Source organism: Lagopus muta, chromosome 3 (assembly GCF_023343835.1).
Source record: "Lagopus muta isolate bLagMut1 chromosome 3, bLagMut1 primary, whole genome shotgun sequence".
Taxonomy (NCBI): Eukaryota; Metazoa; Chordata; class Aves; order Galliformes; family Phasianidae; genus Lagopus; species Lagopus muta.
This window is the reverse complement of record NC_064435.1, coordinates 20,018,552-20,039,524: the sequence shown is the minus strand read 5'-3', so window position 1 is coordinate 20,039,524 and position 20,973 is coordinate 20,018,552. Positions and strand designations below refer to the sequence as shown.

Sequence of the window (20,973 nt, the reverse complement as noted above, 5' to 3'; positions counted from 1 at the left end):
ACTGACTTGTAAAGATGCCCGGGATACTTTTCAGTTATTTTTCCTCATAATAAAAATTAAAAAGGCTTGTTTGTGCTGGTTGTTCACATTGGTAGTGATAATAGTCATGAATATAGTTGTGTGGTAACTGTTGAGTCATGGCCTGAAGCACTGATTGATCACCTGGGGAAAGGAGCGGTCAGCCCTGGCAGCACAGGTGAAGGCAGTTCAACTACGTGACTGGAAGGGGTGGAACCTGACTGCACCTCTGTTAGTCCCCATTTATATGGGTCTCTCCCACATGGAGGCTTTCCCTGTGAGTCCAGATCCTCAGAGATGGGTGAGCATTCTTTCCCTGTTTGTCTCTTTTGCTGTTTCACTCTTGCGTCACCTTTCCGCCATGCTAATCTCTCCAGCTGTAACATTGATGTATCAGAAGGCAGACACCGGAGGCAGATAGATGCAGTGATTACAAAAAATATATTTCTAGATTTAACTTGAATCCAGTGGATCTATTTTAGTCTTAACGTTTACATGGAATGTAATTCTGCATATAAACCCAAAGAATGCAATAGTTGAAAAATACTAGAATTCGCATTTTGATAAATTAAAAAAATCTTATTAGTAGTCACAAATAGGGATAATGTGAGGAACCTGTTGCTTAAGAAAACATCTATTTCTGAAATAAAGAAGAAAGTTATCTTTGAGGAAAAGTCAGGTAGTATGGCACTATGTGGAATTCCTTCAGGATCTGGGGTTAAAAAGAGAAATAGTATTGCCCGTGGAATGGGAAGAATGCAACCAAAAGTACTTAGCTGGCCATCAGTTAGCATTATGGGCAAGGAAAAAAACAACAAAACAAAACAAAAAAAACCCTTGAATTGCTACATATTCCCAGTGTATGTATTTAAATCAAATTAAAAATAAAGGACAAATAGCAAGAAAGGAAAATATCGTACATACAAATAACGTAATCCTGAAATGAAGCTATGTGAACAATTTAGTATACTAAAATCTCTCTGTATTTTGTATTCTAAAACTAGTATGACTGAACAAAACCAGTGTTTCCTTATATTTACCCCAAAATAATATAAATAAGCCCATTGCTGTCTAGACAATGCAGCCTGCAGTATTTTTTAACATAAGTAGAGCAGCTCCTCATAGCTTTGTGTGAGAGGATTTTCTCTCTGTTGTAGTTATTGAAAATTTTCAGAATTCTTGGATGCCACAGGCTGTGGTGCCACTAATATGCTGACAACATCCTGCTCTGAGCTGCTTTCCAAAAGAAATGACAGTACCCCTGGAGGGATGACAGGTTGTCTGAATGAGATAAGCAAATAGATTTAGAAAATGCTGGCTTAAGCTTAACTTAAACAAGACAGAAGTGATACTCTTGCTGTAATGAGAGGAAAGCACATTAAGCATGCAGCTGGATCACTGACCTCAGAATCCAGTGGCACCTGCCTTCGTGACAGCAGCAAAAGTGATTCTTGCAAGGTTTAGAGCCTAGCCACTCATTTTGGCATGAAGTGTAGCCATAATGGATATTTTCATTTCTTTTTTTAGAAGAATTGTGTATTTTCTTCTGTGAAAAACTAATAGTGAAGGTCATACAGCAAGTTCAGTTTATATTATCTTGTTTTATGAAGGTCAAACCTTCTAGTAAGGATTGTAGCACAGCTGCTGCACTCTATTGACTGTGCATAATTTTTAATAATTTAAAGTCTTTCGTCTTAAAATTGACAGGGCAAACTGTATGTTATGAGTAGAAGTGGGTGAACGTTATTATACTTGCAATGTTGTTAGTTCTAAGACATCTGTTTTTATCTGAAGTTATCCCAAAGCCAGAGTAAAATGTTTTTGTCTTGCCAGGTGAAAGTGGAACCTTACTTTTCCTAATGCTCATAGGCGTTTAAAACTGGAAATAATCATTTGAATGCATAAAAATACATCATGTCACGTGACTGGTCTGCCTGAAAAAATAAATATGTGAGACTCGTGTCTTTCTGTAATTCTAATGGGTCTCGCTTTTATCATCAGTCAGTGGTGCTGGTGACTTTAGAAGGCAATTAATCCATTAATCCAAGTTTTTCCAAGAGGTTTGTTTTTCTCTGTTTTGGAAGAGTGTGAACATACAGTATTTGTTGTAGTGAGATGTTCACTTTGGTGATGTTCTAAGCACTTTAAATTTCTGTGGATATTAGTGCACACAAATGCCCAACACACGATGGTGTTGTCTTATCTAAGTAAAAATTTTTGTCAAAAAAGTTTTAGTTTTTGTTCATTTTGGTTGAAGCTTCTGGGAAAAAAAAGTAAATTCAGCCATCGGCATCACGAAATCAGAGGATGTTAGAACTAGTTAGCAACTTCAGAGGATCTGATAAGTATAGGATGTCTTCACTCTTCCCCAGAAAGATGCTTGTGTGAGTCATGTTGCTTCTATAGTAGCTCTGTCAATGTAAAGCGTTTGCTGATGAAACACACAAGACAGGAGATGCAATGCTAAACATACTACATATATGGTTGTCCACCTTCACCACTTGGGAAATACTTCTATGGCATGGTTAATTTGGCACTACAGCTTCTCTGTTTGCATATGAAAACTGCTTGCCCAATCTCCCTGTTATGTCCAAACTGTAAATTGGTTCACCTGGTATTATAGAGCTACTTTCTATTGGGGTGGTTCTCTACACCTTCGCATTCAGGCAATAAATTAAAACAGCCCTTCAGTACCTCTCCTCAGTATATTCCCCCACCTGACCCTCTTTGATCCTTTTTCATTTCACCTGGAAAAAAATTTACTAAAGTGGAATAAAACCTCAGGAAATTGAACGTCACAGATGAGTAAGTGCTGGGCTAACATAGATGTGTAACAGCTGAGTTTCACAGAGCAATAGCTTTCTCCCAGTGCAGCAACTGTTTCTTTCTGTATAAACGAATAGTAAGGAAGGATGAACAAAAGACATTTTCATTTCTTTTGTTGCACGTGTGAATGAGGATTGGAAAGTTTCTGGAAATAACTAGGAGGCGTTTTAAACGTTAGGGTGAGTTAGGAAGACTGACCAAGAACTTGAACTCAGAATTGTGAAAACAGTTCTTAAGAAGTTGAAATAACATTTTTTTCTGAAACAATCAGTGTGTCATAAAGTAATTATACTAGTGGGAAGACAACCACTAGTTTGGGAAGCTGCAGGGCTAAGTTTTATAATCTGTCTTTACTGAAGTTTCAAAACTGCCAATTATATCAGACTTCTTAAATCACTATTGATTGGTGTCATTACAAAGGCTCTCAGAAGGGAAGTTATAATGAATGCTTATTTGAGATGTTAAGAATTATAAATATTTCGCTTGGCACCAAAAATACATCTTGTTTGTAAAGCAAATAATCGCTATTCAGTCTTTGTATTATGTGTGGTTGATTATATGATCTGAAAAGCACATAATGAACGATGTTGAATAAATATTTAGGAGATAGGAGAGATTTAGTGGTCTTGACTGGATCAATTGTAACATTGTAATGATGAAACTACCCACAAAAAGTTGAATGAAAATTCTAAAACTTCTTCCTGAACCAATAATCAATTTCAGAACCAGGAAGTAGGATTTAAAATGCTCTAAGTTAGCATCAGTAACACTAGAAATGTTGGATGCCTTCTAATCTACCTGGTTTCTTTGGTACTGAATGATTCTCAGTAGTTCACAAAGGCTAGCTGTATGGTTTAAGCTGTGCATCTGAATGCTTGCTGCTGAGTGCAGATACTGTAAGTACTTTGTACCTGTGCGAGTGACTTCTACAAATGACCCCATTGCGGGTAGAGCTGACTGCCTCTATGAGGTATCGAGCACTTCCAGCTGCTGCTGCTACTAGTGGAAGCAGTGGATGTTTTTCACGCTAAGTTTCACAGAACTGGGTATTTTTGCTTACTTGTGGATTGGAAGCTGAACCAGTCCTGTCAGTCATCAGTGTCAGGGGAGTTCCTGTCCCCTAGAGTCAGGAAACACAATTAGACTTGCTGGAAATACAATTAGGCTTCCCAGCTGCTGAGCTTTTCGGAAGAAAGTTCAAATGTCGGTTACATGCTTTTAAACTAACATCTCCATTCATTTCTGTGTAATTAATAGCTATGAATCAGTATTGTGTTTGTCTTTGGAAGAGTTTATTCTCTATTATATGCTTTTATTTTGATACAGTCAGCGATAGTTGATTGTATTGGATGTTTCAAAATCATTGAGGTTGGATAAAGCGTTTTTTCAATGATTGCCTTGTTTTATTCTTTCAACCAGGAATAGCTGAGAGTGTTTGGCCAATTCATTAGATATAAATAATGTCTTAATTGAAGAGGTGCAGAGGGGCAGTGTGACTAGAGAAAGGAAGTGTCAATTTTTCCTTATTTAAGACAGGAAAGCATCAGACTGATTTAAAATGTTTGCCTGTAAGATTGGGAGCTTGGCCACGTTTGCCTAGGAAGACATTCTAGGTGAGGTAGTTGTCCCTTATCACCAAGCACAGTCTGTTGCAATATGAGTAGTTCTTGCTGTAGTTCTGCTTTTAGAGGTTATTAGTATGACTGACCAGATATCCGTAATACTCAAGAACATTCCAAAAAGAGCATGGTTCTTTATATCATAGAAACCAAAGAGCAGCTCTTCTGCTTTTTGGACAGGTTAATCTATTTTCTCAGTATCTCCATTCACATTTGCTTTTATATATACACTCTTGGCTGGTCTTCTCTGATTATTGTTACAGTAATGATTTTACAGAAGGAGGAAATTCACTTATCTCCTCTTAAAGATGTTCTTTCTGATTATGATCTGGATGGAGAGAAAGCTGAAGTAAATTCATAGTGATGTGGCTCCTGGAGTATCTTGGACTGAGAACAAACATAGACAGATGGTGCCAGGGTGAGCTGATCAGAAGCCTGGGGTGAGGATGAGTACTACTGGGTACAAAGTCTCATCTATGAATAACATTAACAGACGGCGAAGGTTGTCACAGAGCAAAAAAAGCAGAAGCAAAAATCCAGTTTTACTGTGCCCTATTGAGAATGCTGATCTGTCACAGTCCATGACTTCAAAATTTGAAAACTTGATGGTAATTCTGATTATCCTGTCTACATATCAATCCTTCTTATCTTTCAGGAAGCTTTAGATCCGATTGCGTATTCTATGCTTCCAGCACTGATTACTTATGGGTAGTTTTGTTTTAGGAAAAGGATGTTCTTGATTCAATGTAAGGATATTCAACAGAAATGGATTTTGAGTGCTCTCAGCAGGAACACAGCCTTCTCATCTCAGGTCTCCTTTATCATGCATAAAGGCTGTATGAAAAGAGTTTCAGAACATTTGCAGACCTGTGATTTCCTAGTTATGTGCCTAAGAGCAAAAGACACATTTTCTTTCTACTACAGAGTTCACCACAAGGCTGCAAAACATTAACATTTGTATGACAAAAATCTGGATAGTGTGACCTCTGAAATAACAAAATGTCATGTTTCAACATTAAATGTGTATTTGAGGTAACAAATTATTTCTAGTTATGTTTCATCATACGTAGTGATGACGCTGCATTTTTATTGAATGTTTTAAGGAAATGTTATGCTATCTATACACTCAGAAACCATACTCTTAAAGGTTTGCTGTTGATTTTATGACTCCATACTCAATTATGACAATATTAATTACCAGTGTACAGTAAATAAAGATTCTTTCTTTGATCCTATGGTTTAACATTATCCAAAACTTTTGTCTGCTCTGCTGTACTTTTTAGCTGTTAATTTGGTCAAGCATTGGCTTGTTCTGTCATAGCCGACTCTTTTGCCTCTCTGCCATGTAAGATGTGTGTACGTAACCAAAGTTTTTTTTGAGTGTCCATTTGTAAAGGAAGATTCCAATGCTGTAAACGTTGTTGCACATCTCTTCCATTGTAACAGATCAGTTACATTAGCACAAAGAAGAAATGGACATTTGTCAGTTTTGGTACTGGGATTTCTGTGAATAGCAGTGGAATCTGACCAATCTTAGGTACGGAAGACTCATCTAAAAATAAGAATGGTGATTTATTTTGAACATCTGGACTTGGTCTCTTAAGATGAAATAGACAAACTTCTGCTTTAAGAGAGATTGTAGATAATTTTTCTCTGAAGTGTGTTCAATGCTATCTTTAATTTATGGTAGTAGGCTTGTTGAAATGCCATGACAGTTGAAGATACCTCAGTGAGAAGGGGCAGAGGCAGAGCAACAATATTAAGTAAGGCATTCCTTCTGTCAGAATCTGCCAAGTTTAATTTGCAGTGAGAATCTGAGCTGATTAAATGATTGACTCAGGTTTGTAGATCATCTTATTCAAACAGAAATATTTCTTAGCAACTTACAGGATCACATACCTGATATAGTAATCTATGAGCCCTGCTCAACAATATGAAGAAATAGAACCTGTGAACATACGAACCATTACATGGGAAGCAAGCTGATTGATGAAAAGCAGGACTAAGACCTGTTTGACTTAAGTGCAATTATGATTAAACAAATGTGAGTAGAATCTGCTTCTATTTACTGTTTTTCCAAACAGAAGTACTCCAGGAAAGGTCTTTAATGAGCTGAGATCACAATTTTGGCAGAGAAGAGTGTTCAGGCATTACAGGAAAAGAGAATTTCACAGAGCTGCATCTGAGCTAGTTCTTGGCTATGAGTTCACAGCATTCTTTTCATGCTAGTGTTTTACTGGGCCTGCTGTTAGCTCATGCTTTGGCTGTGATGAGTTAGGAACAGCAGAGCATGACTGGAAGGCTTACTGGTGATCCAATGTTGTCTTACAGCCCTCATCCCTACCCAGTAGGATTGAGGGCTAAATGATTAATTAATTAGCTTTAATTAGAACACTTAAGTGTTTAAATATAGGATTGAATTTTGATCTTTGTCACTGATTTTGATTGTTTGTTCTGTCACAAATTTGATTGTTTGGAAAAGTCAGACTTTTATTAGGTATAGTATGAGATGAAATACTATGTGTATATCTGCAAGGTACAAATCTCTTATCTTTTCAATTACTATCAAATAATTTTTATCTAAAAAGGAGAAATACTGCATTTACCCCATTAACATTAAGAAATATACATGAACATTATAACATTTAAAAATATTAACAATTTAATTCAGTCAAGTTTGAGTTCAGGGAAGGTATGGAAACCTTGCTGTAGATATAATTGATATTAAGAAAATTATTACACATCATGTCCATCCACTCATGAATAATTTCTGTCCTTTGCTCGCTCCTAAAAAATAAACCAATAATTTTCATATTTGATTGCCAGTTTTAGGATCCATTTCTGTTTCTAGAAAGTGTTACTCTCGAATGACAAAACCAGGTGGTGTGTTTTGGTACTACTTCCTGTTACTTCTAAAATATGAACACTATGAAAAATTAGTCTCCTGAGAGTGGGAAAGGTGTTCCAAGGGATCTCCCCCTATACTGCTGCTTGCAGCATGGTTGCACTGGAAGTGCAGTCTTCTGCAGTAAGAATACTGGTGTTCATAAACTACGCAAATCCCAGATCCACCATAACTGATGACTACTGCCAGTTTGGTGATGATAATTCAACATCATTCATGTTGGTGTAGTTACGTGAAGTATGGGAAATGTAATTCAGACTTGCTTATTCTGGCTTTCTTAGCATTGCTCAAGCTTATTTCCTGTTTGTTAAAAAAAGAAAATTGTCAAGATGGGAACAATCTTGTCACAGACGTAAAAAGATAGGAGCTACTTAATAATTGAAAATGCTCATGAATGTTGTAAACAATGCAGAATGAACTCGTTCTAATCATGATACTGTAATGTCAGGAGGTGTTACATTTCGGAGCCAAGACAGTCTGACCTATTATTTAGCATGTGTTTATTTTGACTGCATGTGTAATTGTCTAACAAAAAAATAATTCTGCCTGTCATAGTAGGAATTAAAAAAAAAGCTCAAGATGGTGAGTTAGCTTTTGGGGCATTTCAGAAGCTACTAGTGTGAAGTTAGTGGCTTCTTTTTGTAAGTCAACTGATGATGCAAATAAAGTAACCTGAGTGACTGTGAGAAATATTATCTCTGCTGAAGATGCCCTTTATAAATGTAATAATGTTGCAATGTGCTCAATAGTCAGTGACTGAATTAGCATTATCAAGGTACATTTGGTAAACACTGCATACCTTGAGAAGGAAATACAGTATAAAGTAAGTGAAAGTGTAGTTTCTGTAAGCAAGGATCTAATAATATCTCTCTGCAAAATGCTATCTGATATTCAGCACTTATTTAGAGTAGAAGTTGGGTTTACATCATTGATGAAAAGGTTTTGTATGGGTGTGATCCAACTGTTACTTGTTTGGAAACGTAACACAAACTATCAAAAAAATACAGAAATAGCCAACATGAATTTGTAGTAATTTTAGGCTAACGCAACATTTCCATTATGAAACTTTTTAATCAAATGAATTAGAAAGAAATACACAACAGTAGTTATAAAACATAGATGACAGTATAAAAGTAGACTGTAAAATAATTTCTTCTTAGATCTGTGTGTACTCCTTCAGCGATCTGAACTTTCGGTAGCAACTTTTGCATAGTGGATGAAAATTTCTGTATGTTTATGTCAACTTTGCATGGAAAATGACCAAATACAGCTCTTGATTTTTGCCTAAGTGTACTAGTATCATAGGGGTATTGTAGTAACTGCAAGATGATCCTAATTTTAATTTGTGAAGTACTTTTCTGTTACAAAATCAGCCATAAAGTATTATTGACCTTCTGCTTACAGGGAGCTCTGACTCTTCTTTCTGAACAAGTAGTATACAACTAGAACTTAGATAGCCTTTCACAGGGGAAATTGAGTGGCTGACTGTTTTGGGGGATGTTTGGTTTCTAGCTGGAATGTAAGTAAGTGAACGGTGTCATGGTTCTAAATGTATATGCAGCTTCATCACGCTAAAACTCTGATTGTTTTATAGCAAAACATGCTGCAGAGTTGTTCCGTCCTTTGTGCATTCTCCCATAGAAGCTGGGGATGGATTCTGGTTATTGGCAATAGGAGACTGAGTGCTGAAAGACCCGCTGCTGCTGTGCAGAACTCCTGAAAACGCCACCATTTGTGCAGAGTGCTTAGCAGCAGCAGTGTGTGGTGATACTGTGCAGTCAGTGTAGCTGAAGAGTCAAATATTACCTTCTATAAGGTTGCTTTCTGAAATGAGAATTCTTTTATCCTTTCTAATATTCTGTAAAACTTAATCTGAGGAAGTTACCCTTAGACCAGACAGTTCCCCAGGTTCTTTTCTATCAGTGTGGCTGTTTGTCCAAACTTGTAACCCAAATGTCTTTCAGGCAGTTTTTCTTCCCCATCACATTTGTTTGAAATTGATCACATGAAGTTGGAAGCACCTGAATATGTATGGCACATACATATGAGTGACTGCTTACACTTCGTTTCATAATAAACTAGTTAAAATAAAAAAGACAGACTATTGCAGTTGTCTGTATATTTCTATTCTGTAGTTGAGATTTCTTCTACTGGGCTGGAATATAAATAAAATGACAGTACAAATTCCAAATTAAATTTCAATTTGAAGTGTGTATTCCTGTGCTCTGTCACATATCCTTCCTGGCAACTGTGTTTCACTTCAGGTTCAGCTGTTTGCTCCTGATCTTCTTCGTTAGCTGAAGATTAGTACTTACATTTTCAGCACTTTACCGAAGCTGCTCCTTTGGGATAGTAGGAATGCAAACACAGGGATGAGGCCCATAGAACTGGAGATAAAGTATTTTTAATTGAAGAAATGCAGTTGTGGAATGAATATGGAAAGTTTCCTGTAATTAGGCACTGGAAGATTCCCTTTTTTCCTGCTAGAGTTGGCGTGGTTAATCTTACTTTGAATGATACCTGAAATTAGCTAGGAAGGGCCAGCTTCACAAGGTGGGAACAAAAGCAGACAAACTGCCACTATTGTATGTAACAGTATTTATTTTATCTGCTGTTGCTCAGACATTAAAAAGGTGTCCGGTGATATTTCCAGTATAGATGAAGAAGGTAAAGAATTAGGTGTCAAACTTCATTAGAAAAACAATGTAGAATTTTTAGTGGAGAAAGAATTAAAATTTTAGCTATTTGTTTTAGAAAGAAAAAGAAAACAACCTTGTAGATCTGTAGGCTCTCAGAGGTTTGAATAAGCTCTTTATAGAGAGCCTCCACTCTGCCTGTTTAAACCTTGATTAAGATCTTACAGCGTTGTATATATCACAGATAGTGAAAATGCACTGATAAAAGCAGTTACAGATTAATTTTAACAAATGGAAAAAAAATCACAAAAACATCACTTCCCTATTTAGTCTTGCAGTTAGTTTGTACTGCTAATTCTGTCCGCTACAGAAAAGATAGAAGCAATTGTCTGTTTTTTTTTTTAAAGATACTTGGAAGTGATAGGTAGAGCCAGGAGTTTCTTTTTTTTTTTTTTTGTATTATACATGTGTTGTCTAGCCTTATCTTGCTGTCATTAAAACCCCCAGAAACATCATAAGATTAATTGGATGAGCCTCTAATTGGCCATATGTTAATCTTCATGTTTACTTGCAGCCTGGTGCAAAACCGTTGTATGTAGAATATTATTGCTCACTGCCACCTTGCCAGTAAAAGAGCAGCCTCACTGCTGCTAATGAACAAATTTAATAAACGAAGGCAGTGGTTTTATTCAATACTGCACATAATGAACAGAAGAAAATAAAGTAAGGTAATCTTTCCAATTCCTGTTAGATTTTTTTTTTTTTTGTCTAACCAGCCTGATGATTTGTTCTCAGAGCCGTGGATATGACTCTGGAATTAAGACTGAGCTTTTGGTTTTGTTTTCCCCTCATATTTGCTTCTATTTCTTAATTAGTTTCTTAATAAATAAACTAGATTCAGTGATGTGACTTCATCTGTAACTGCAAGCATATTTAGAATCGTACAAGATTAATTTATTAATATATGGGGAGAGTGCAGTGAGAGGAATATTTGCTCTAACAGAGGTGAAATAATCTGAGATCATAGAACAGTTCAAACTAGTGTCCATTTCCAAAAGCCTTAAGAAAATAAGAAATGAGAGAGAAGTGATGTGGGACAGCTTGTCCGTATCTTTTGTTTCTAGGAGTGGTCTGTCCCCTTCACAGCAGCGCTTACTGTAAGGTAGCATTTCCCTCTACAGCTGTGTTTTTTGTTCCTCTATTTGCATCCTCTTGATGCTTTTCAGTAGGATTTTTTTTTTTTTCAGGTGAAGTTTAAGCTTGGATGTGTAATTTAGATGGATGGCTCTGAAGTTAAACCTACAAACAGTGGAAAACAGTTGATTATTGCTCATTTTAAGGAAACCAGACAGTTAACATTGTAAATCAGTTCTAATGAGGCAGTGGAGAGTTAATTTTGTCCAAAAGTGATTACGAAAGCTATCTTTTGCATTTCTGAAGATAGGTTTTTAGAAGTGGCTTTTCTTTATAACATCCACATACCACTATGAAGGCATAAACTGGAAGTTTAGCTGCCATCTTCTTTACATGGAGCTAAAAGTATATTAGAGGTCCCTGCTCAAACCTTGAAGAAGTTAACTAACAGCAGTCTTTAGGAAGCATAGAAAGACAGCCCATTCTAGTACTGCACTGCCATTCTATTGAAAAACCTGCTTTTAACATCCAACCTGAAACTCTCAGTGTGCTACAAGTGACTCTTGTCCCATCTTGGATTTGCCATTACCAGGAATTTGCCCCTTGTTTCAGGTAATTATTAGGTTGATTACCTAGTTCGAGTCTGCTGTTCAATAACTCCTCTTTGCCAGAATGAACAATCTCAGCTCCTTTACTCCCATGCTGCAGGTTAGGTGCTCTCAGCCCCTGACGATTTTACCAGCTGTCTCCTAGATTTCTCCAGTGTGTCCACATCCATCCTGAACTGCTGGGCCCCAGTCTGGACTCAATACTTCAGGTACAGCCACACTAGGGCCAACTATGTGGGGAAAAAGTAGCTTTCCTTCATTTCTTGGCTCAAGTGAACCCATTTTAGTTTTCCCAGTTTAATGAGAGCAGACGCACCACTGGCTCTTATTCAGCCTGGTTTCCACTAAATTTTCCATCTTTTTTTCAGCGTAGCTGACGGATATTCAGCTGCTTGTTCCTAACCTCTGCTAACACTCTTATACCTATAAAAATAGTATCTGTAGATCAGAAGTAAGTGTACTTATTGGCAGATTAGTTAGCACTACTGTAAAAGTAGAAGGCATTAAATGTTTGATGCAGTACAGGGAAGAACATCCTTTCTGTTACCGGATGGCCACTGCAACTATGCAGGAAAAAAAAAATCACTGAATGAAGGAAGTTGGCAGAACTGAAAGCAAAGCCTGGATTCCAGCCACATCCGCGCTCCATGCCTGGGAATAGGAAATGAGGCACAGGCTACAATCAGTAAAAAAAAAAACTTTGAGAGAACTGTAGCCAGGAAATGAGAAGTGGCTGCCACACTTGCATATGGCTTCAATACCCTGCATGCTTAGTTTTGGATATTTCAGAAACATATAAGTGAACTTCTGTAAGGCAGCAGTGGCTTTGGAACTTGTCAGTATTAAGGATTTATTTTGGAGGGGAAAATGCTGCGTGTTCTGTGGACATTTCATAGACTCATAGAAGGGCATGGGTTGAAAAGGACCTCAAAGATCATGTAGTTCCAACCCCCCTGTGGGCAGGGTTGCCAGTCACTAGACGGGGCTGCCCAGAGCTATTTCTGGAGGACAAGAGAAAATACCTCTGTCTGTTACTATTTTACAGAAGTTGACTGAATGTGCTTTTCCAACTTGCCTTTGGTAGTAGCTTATGGTTTGTGAAAGGCCTGTGGATTCTTGTTCCTTGATGATACTGAATTTCTCATTCCTGAACAGGTGTGGGGAACTGAGAAACAGAATTGACGGAGCTTTTCTCCAGAAGAAGGATAAATAAATCATGAAGTGTTGCAATAGAAACTATTTCTTGATCTTGACAGCTCTTAAAAGGCTTGCTTTTGACATTTGAAAGCCCTCTAAGCAGGGATCTCAGACACGAGGTTTTCTGTACAGAGTTAGCTGGTCAAGTAAGTCTCATGAACTGCACTCGTGTAACTTCCAGCAGATATGAGTGGTATTCAGGTGTATGGGAACTGCTGAGTCACGGCCTGAACCTCTGATTGATCACCTGAGGTGAGCCATGAGTCAGCCAGAGGAGCACAGGTGAAGGCAATTCACCTGTGCTGCCGGAAGGGGTGGAGCCTGGCTGCACCCCTCCTGGACCTATTTAAGAGCTGGCTACCAGTGGGGGAGGATCTCTTCTGGAGATCCCCTCTTTTGGTGTCTTCTGGTGAGCTCAGCCAAAGGGTAAGCTCTTCCACTTATTCTCTTTTTGTGATCGTTGTCTGCTTTGCCTTACTCTCCTGATTTTATTGCGATTATAACATCTTGATATCTATTGATTATACACAATTATATTGTGATTATAACATCTTGGCTATACATCAGGGAACTCATTCTTAGAGGAAATGAAAATGACAAGAACTAAACATCAGCCTTGCTTTCCATTATCACTAGGTTTTTGCATAAACGTGTGCCATCCTCTTCTTCTCCTCTAAGACTTACAGTAGTTATTAAAGCACATTCTTGCATTTTTTGGAAACTGTGTGGAAAAGGAGATTTTGTGTTAGGACACATCGATGGCATGTAATGGTGCTCTTGAGTCCACTGTACAAATAAACGTCTGTAAGGGTTGCTGATGTCCATTGTGGAGTTTTCTGCTGAAACCTTCTGTTTGTATTTTGATGAAGGTACTTGGGTTTGCAACCAGCACGGCTTAAGATTTGTATTATGGAGAAGAACTGTGGTCTAACATGCAGATCACCTGCAGAGCATGGTACTTTAGACCTTCGCCATTCACGTTAGCACAGTACCATGCTGGAGTGCAGGCACTAGAAACTTTAGAGTTGGGTTTCCCAAGTTCATACCCAGGCTCTGTAGTTCACTTTACTGTTTGCTCTCAGTTCCATGATGGCTGAACTCCTAAGCCCTCTGAGGCAGCAATGTTATAGGTGAAACGTTTATAATTATCTAAAGAGAGATGGGAGGCAAATGGATGAGGCCAGGCTCCTCTTGGTGGTGTGTAGCAATAATATAAGAAGTAATGACCTAAAACTTGAACAAAGGGGTTCCATACTAACATGCAGAAGAACTTCTTTATGGTAAGGGTGACAGAGCACTGGAACAGGTTGCCCAGAGAGCTTGTGGAGTCTCTTTCTATGGAGATATTCAAGACCTGGCAGGATGCCCATCTGCGTGACCTGTTGCAGGGTACCTGCTTTAGAAGGGGGGTTTGGACTCAGTGATGTCTCAAGGTCCCTTCCAACCCCTACAGCTCTGTGAATCTGTGAATGCAGCCAATGTGAACGCATTAGGATTTTATTTGCTATTTGTTTTCTGAAAATTGTATGTCATACAATTTTTACTAAATGTTCTCAAATACTAAACATGTCACTGCATGTTATCAATTTAGTTTTTGACTTGCAGACTTGTATGTACTAGCTGCTAAGAAATTGTTATTGATTTACAAAATAGATCAGAGGGTTTTTAATGAACTTTCTGAAATGCTTATTTTTTATTGTTTCAGTTATTCATGTTTGAAGTGGTTCTTCTCAGTAGAATGCATACTGTGTGTAGTCTAACTGATTATTTACTAGATCTTTGTCTTTGTGTTTAATTTTTTCTGACAGCTGTCAAAATGTGTAATATTTTTCTTGAGACAGAAAACATTGATGTAATAACAAACTATTTTGGCAGACAAGGTGCTTGCTACTACATTGAGCATTTTAGAGAACTTCTCTGTATAACCTTGAAGTTTATAATTTCAGGCAAAAGTTGCGGTGACCTTTGTGTAGATGCTTGTGCCCAAGAGGTAACGAAAGTGAAATTATTTCAGTACATGAGGCTTAGGATTTGGCAAAAGCCTTGTGCTTTTTATGCATCAGTGAGACTGGTAAGAAAATAATCATAAAAAACAAAGGCTGTAGATTACAAGGAAGCCACAAAACTAAATGCGATCTAAAATAAACTTGAGGTTCAGCATAGATAATATACTTTAAATGAAGAACATAATGTTTGGCAAAATTAAAAGGCAAGCAAGGTTTTGGAAATTGCATGTTGTTGGTGGAAACGGGCCAGACTACCAACTACCCATTATATACTGCTGTCAGGCCAAAGTATCGAAATGTGCCAGAATTTTGTTCTCAACTTCATTCAGCACTTTTTTAACTCGTAACTGCTGTCCTGCCTCCTTCCATAAGGAGCAGTCAGCTGGGAGCTCTAGGCCTCAGAGCGCAGGCAGGGGAACCTTTGGGCCTGCCTCCACAGCCTGCCTGGGCTGCCGTGTCCCCACATCGCTCCTCTTGAGGCCTCTGCTGCAGGCCAGAAGTGTGCAAGTGGAGAAGGGCTGTGCCCTGGGGGAGTGTGCGGACTCAAAATTGAGCTCAAGTGATGAGCTGGTAGTCTAGAAAGAGGAGGTGTAAGTAGCATGGAGTAAATGTGCTTTGTTTGTGGAAGAAGGGCAGCAGCAGCAGAGAGCTGGAGGCGTCCTGTCGGTGTGTGGGAGGAGCAGCATGCCTCCAGCCTTGTGCATGGGCAGCAGGCTGCCTGAAGGGTCCCATGGCTCCTCTGTGCTGTAACGTAAATTGTATCTTAGGAGAGGTTTCCTGAAAAAAATAAAGCAAAGATCAGCATTTTCTGTCATACATGTGGGGAACCATTGTGAATAATATTGTTTGAGGTAATTTTTCACTGACTGCATGTAGTGATGTTTGCCTTGATAAGAGACTCCGATGCTTCTGATGAAGCCCTTTTGTGTCTCTAATTTCTATCTGAGCTCTGTAAGGATAGCTGGTCTCTCAGCTTAAGTTTTCTCCAGGAGGATACAGTTTGTGCTATGTTAGGCCTCGTACATTGGTAATCTTTTGATAACCTCATCTAAAGAATCTCTGGAAAGCAGATAATCCTAAAAAGAAATGAAGTCCCTCCCTCCTGCACTTTTTTTCTTATTATACCTTTCTAATGTTTTGTAGGAAGTAGTCTTTTTTTTTTTTTTTTTTTTTTTTTAAGTTGTATCTGCAGAGGGGACTAAAGAAAGTGCTTAGACTACATTAGTCTCAATTAGCAAAATGAAGAGGGTTGAGTTCCATACTAACGGGTTAACCTTCAGGACACAGGCTCCTTTGAATCACAGGGATAAAAATAAAGTCAAAGGTTTTTTGTCTTCTCTTTGTGATTGAATTTCTTATACTATGTCACATATGTCACAATTTCCACTCTTTTTCAGCAACCATAGGTACTAAAAATTAACTTCCTATAATGAAATTTTTTTTCCTGTGATATCTTTTACCTTCTGAAATAGAGGCTTCAAGAAAAAAAGCTGTAAAAGACACATTTTTTTTTTTTATAGCTTTTATCATAGCAAGACAGTTTAACTGTCATATGTAGAAATTTGATGATTATGGGATCACAAAATAAAGTAGCATGTCTGAAGTATGCACATAATTGTTGATTATGAATGTGCCCCTAGTCCTCTGGAAATAGAAGGCAGAACGTGTGTGGGGTTTTTGTGTGTGTACGTGAATTTTAAACTATGGTCCCTAGTTTTTATGCCTAAAGTAGTATTTCTACCTTTGGCTTGAGATGATAGTCCTTATTGAAATAAGTGAATGGCTTAAATGAAGATTAATAAATTACTTGCTTAACTGTGGTAACGTGTTATGGGCTTGGGGTTGTGCCCAATGCTTGAAAAATAATTGGCAAAGCATTGCAGAATAATTACACTGTGCAGTGTTTTTGGATAAGTAATTTACCAAAATATACTCGCATCTGTCTGATGGAATTATGTAAAAATGTACTTGGAAGAATGAGATTTTTTTTTTTTCCTGCCCCTAACCAGTTTGTTATCTAGTGCTGTGGGCTCTTGAATCACTCAGTCTGTATTTCCTCCAATTGTATTTGCAGTTCACAACTGGTCACATCCTAAAGCAAAGTTACTTCTTTTTGTGACAGCTAGAATGTGTGCTGTATGTTATCAGTTTTGGGTAACCACCTTGAGTTCAGTTCAATTGGAAAGAAAGTAGTTCTTAAAAGTTACGCTTCTGAAGCACCGTAAGTGAAATGTGTTTCTCTCAGATTTGTGTTCTGAAGTTGATTGCAATTTAGTGATTGTGAAGTATTTGTAAGCATAAATAACAACAACAAAAAAAACCAAACAACTGTTAATGATCTCTTTTCTTCTGCAGAAAATTACATCAGCAGTTCGAAATGTATAAGGAGCAAGTAAAGAAGATGGGTGAAGAATCGCAGCAGCAGCAGGAGCAGAAGGGTGATGCCCCAACCTGTGGCATCTGCCACAAAACAAAATTTGCTGATGGCTGTGGCCATAACTGTTCATATTGCCAAACTAAATTCTGTGCGCGCTGTGGAGGAAGAGTATCTTTACGGTCAAATAAGGTACGGAGTTATGAAAATCTAGCAACAAAATTCAGACCTCAGTATCTTTTATTCCTTGCTTAAGTGTGCTAATTACTGAAACAGATTTCCCTTAAGGAGGAAATGATATCTACATAGATTGTTCTAAAAGTAATGCCTCCTATTTATTTCCATGGAAACAACAGCAGATATAAAGAGTGCAATAACACAATTTAATAGTGCAAATTCTTAGCTACAAAACACTATTTTTCAGCTTGGTCACCATCATTAACTTTGCATTGACTTTGCGTTCACCAGCAATGAACAAGAGCCTGCATGCTATGCTTGTGAATATTGGCACGGCCATCCAGAATTTGGCTTGTCTTTCACATCTGTCACCACTGCTGAAATGCACCACCCGCCACCTCACTGTGCTCACATCTGCTCTTTGGTCTCCATAAACATTCAGCAAGCATTGATGAATGTCAGTGGATGCCACTTTTTCCGCATGAAGCAATTCAACTCCACACTTTTACTTCACCCACACTTCCTTGTAAGATGCAGTATGATGCCATCTGTTACATGGCAATGATATGTAATGGAATATTGGTAAAAAGGTTCAACCTCTACTGCCTTACCACCAACATTTGCCTCCGACGTTGTGGAGCAACATAATAAAATAGGAGGTATTGCTTCGTACAAAAAATTCAATGCACTAACAGTACAGATTTACAGCTGGCATTACAGGTGTTTATTAGGTAAGAATAGTTAGAAGAGCAAACTGAACTTTTAAGAAGTTTGGTCATGGAATGAAACATTCAGCAGGACTGAGGTAATCATGGAGAACTTCTGTTCTGAAATTAGTTTATTCAGTTCTTCAGATAATGCTCACATCTTTTAGATGCCTCTACCAGACTCAGGCAGATATTTGTAGAATATTCTTGGCTACTCAAAACTCATAGTAGTTTTTTGTGAAAATGCGTATTTTGTAAATCAACACAATCATGTATTTATTTATTAACATAATCATTTGTCAATACCATTTATTTCCACAAATCTTTTTTTTTCTGTGTTAGATTCATTGCAGTCTATAGTTACTGTCTTAATCTGTTGGAAGGGAGGCGACAATGTTATGCTTTTTTTCGTCCAAGGAGGCTTAAATAATGGGCTGAAGTTTTGATTGACAGAGTAGAAAATAATCTATTTGCTTATGATTAAAGAAACTGAGATTATGAATAAATCTCTCAAAATGCCTTGGTATGACCAGATTTTGTTAAAGTCACTTTAAAAGTCTATTGAAACTTTTACCTTGAGTAAACTTACATATTATTGCTTTTACAACTAAACTGTGTAACTATTAATCAGAGAGATAATAATTCCTGAACTAGTTCCATCTGATTATAAAAGCAATCAGGGCAGTTTTTTTGTGTCATTATATTAAGAGTCAAAGAAAGAGAATGTTAGGAGGAATGCATAATTTCCTTATGAGATGTTTAAGACGTTGTTTCGAGTTGGAAGAGACCTTTCTCAGGAAGAATTGTATAAACTTGGCAGATATTTGTCTAACTTATCTTGACAAGTCTCCAGATTCTTTTATACCCTCTTAGGTCATTTGTTCCATTGCTTACAATCTAATTCTATCTTTCTGTAAGGCCACTTCCACATTCACCATTGAGTCTGTTCTGCAGTTCCTCTCAGTTGGCATTTTTCTACTACTATGGTCAGTAATTTAGTATAATAAATAAGCTTTTCTGGCTCTCATGCCTTCTGTTCTTGATCATTTATGAAAATGCTGGAAAGATCATCTCTAGACAGATTCCCTGTGGGTCTTCACTGGAGATAGCTCTCAGTTAAAAAGCACTGACCATTTATTCCTGTTAATTTATTTTTGTCTTAAACCAGCTAAGTTTTCTCTTGACTTTATTTAGTCCTGTTTCATGGTAGATGAAATTCTTCAAAAGCTTGGAAGGCCAACACGGCTATATCAACAAACTCCATTTACTCACTTTCTCGGTGACTTCTAGAAGAAATTGTAGTAAATGGAACAGCCATGACTTCCTGTTACTAGTGCTTTTTTCCCCTATATTTTACTATAATCTATTCAAATACTTTCTAATTTTATTCTGTATTTTGGCTTCCACAGATTGGTGCAGTGGGGATGTCAGGCTCACGTGTCTATTAGGTGATCACACTCTCAAAGTCTTAAACTGGCCTCACTCTTTCTTCTTATTCATCTTGTCAATGTGAGACTATTTTTCAGTCAGTAGTTACATGTTTTATGCTTGACATGTTTTGCACTGATTACAGAATCTGCTTTTTTTGAAAAATAATTAGTTTTGTTTTGTTGATTTACTTTGTAGATCATTTTGCTGAAAAATCGGTTTGGGTCACTTTATATAAAGTGAGATTCTAGAGTAAGTCTTTGTAATCACAACGAACCAAAATATTTAATTTAGACTCAGTCTAAATTGCTGATGTCTTTTATGCCTATACACATTATTTCACAAAATTAGTTTTGAATCCACCTTAGTGTAGCTTATAAGAATTCATTCTTTTTCATTTTCCTTACTGAATACTACTTCACCTTCTTGCAAGATGACTTGTTAATAGCTTCCTGTGTTAGCTGTATCTGATTTTTTTTTTGTTCTTTTGAACATAGATGTTTTTAGACATATTTTACATGTCTTCTTTGGATGTTGTGTAAGATACTTCTTAAAGAATCTTTGTGTTTCCTGCAAGCATTTCACCCTTTTGACTGTTCCTTTTGTTAGTTTGTTCTTAGACTGAACCTTTGCCTTTTTTTTCTTTCTGATCTTTCATTGTACAAACAAACCTTTGTTCTCTTGCTTAATCTTTTAAAATCTTCCACTATGAGTACATATAGGAATAAAATAAGAATATGAGTTTGAAAAAATTGTTACACTTTTATTTTGCTCTCTCATGTTAGTATTTTTTGTTGTAATCAGTGACAGGGTGTATGTAACATTTGGCTTTGTCTGAATTAATAAAGTACTTGGAGGTGATGGGATGGTGATGATTTTTTGTAAATGCTCAAAACAAGCAGTCCAAAGAATTTTATTCTTAATATAATTTTTGGCTCATATTAAAATGCCAAAAAAAAATTTCCTAGTAAGAAGAGCAGTGGTATTTTTAAATACAGATAACAAGGTGAAAATAAGAATGTGTGATTTGTCCTCCAGGACTCCAGTCTGCTTTACAGATATACCTGCATATAAAGCTGTGCAGGAAGGTGTTTTGCACAAAGAATCAAGTTAGGGGTCTCAGAATGGTTGAGTGATTTATTCCTTTTTCAATTTAGATACAGTGCCTCAAAAAAAGGCATTAAAATTAAGTCAGTGTGGTACAAAAATTGTAACAATATGTGAGTTCTTTCCAGATCGAACAGAATAATGATTATGGTGCTACTGTTGCTTCTGTGCCCTTGCTTACTACATTAGTGAGTGTTCGACCAGGGTAGGGAAGTTAAATTTCATGAAGGT

General features: G+C 37.3%; 1 protein-coding gene across 44 annotated transcripts in view; it reads left to right on the top strand.

Annotated features, from left to right (window-relative positions):
• RIMS2 (regulating synaptic membrane exocytosis 2) overlaps nucleotides 1–20,973 on the top strand; it is a 436,647-nt gene that overhangs the window by 62,620 nt on the left and 353,054 nt on the right. For 43 of the 44 annotated variants that reach the window (XM_048938982.1, XM_048938984.1, XM_048938989.1 and 40 more), the window contains one exon: nucleotides 17,305–17,515. The exons of the other annotated variant lie outside the window; for it this stretch is intronic. In XM_048938982.1, coding sequence (XP_048794939.1) covers nucleotides 17,305–17,515 — 211 coding nt within the window. The remainder of the gene's footprint in view (nucleotides 1–17,304; nucleotides 17,516–20,973) is intronic. 44 annotated transcript variants of the gene reach the window in all.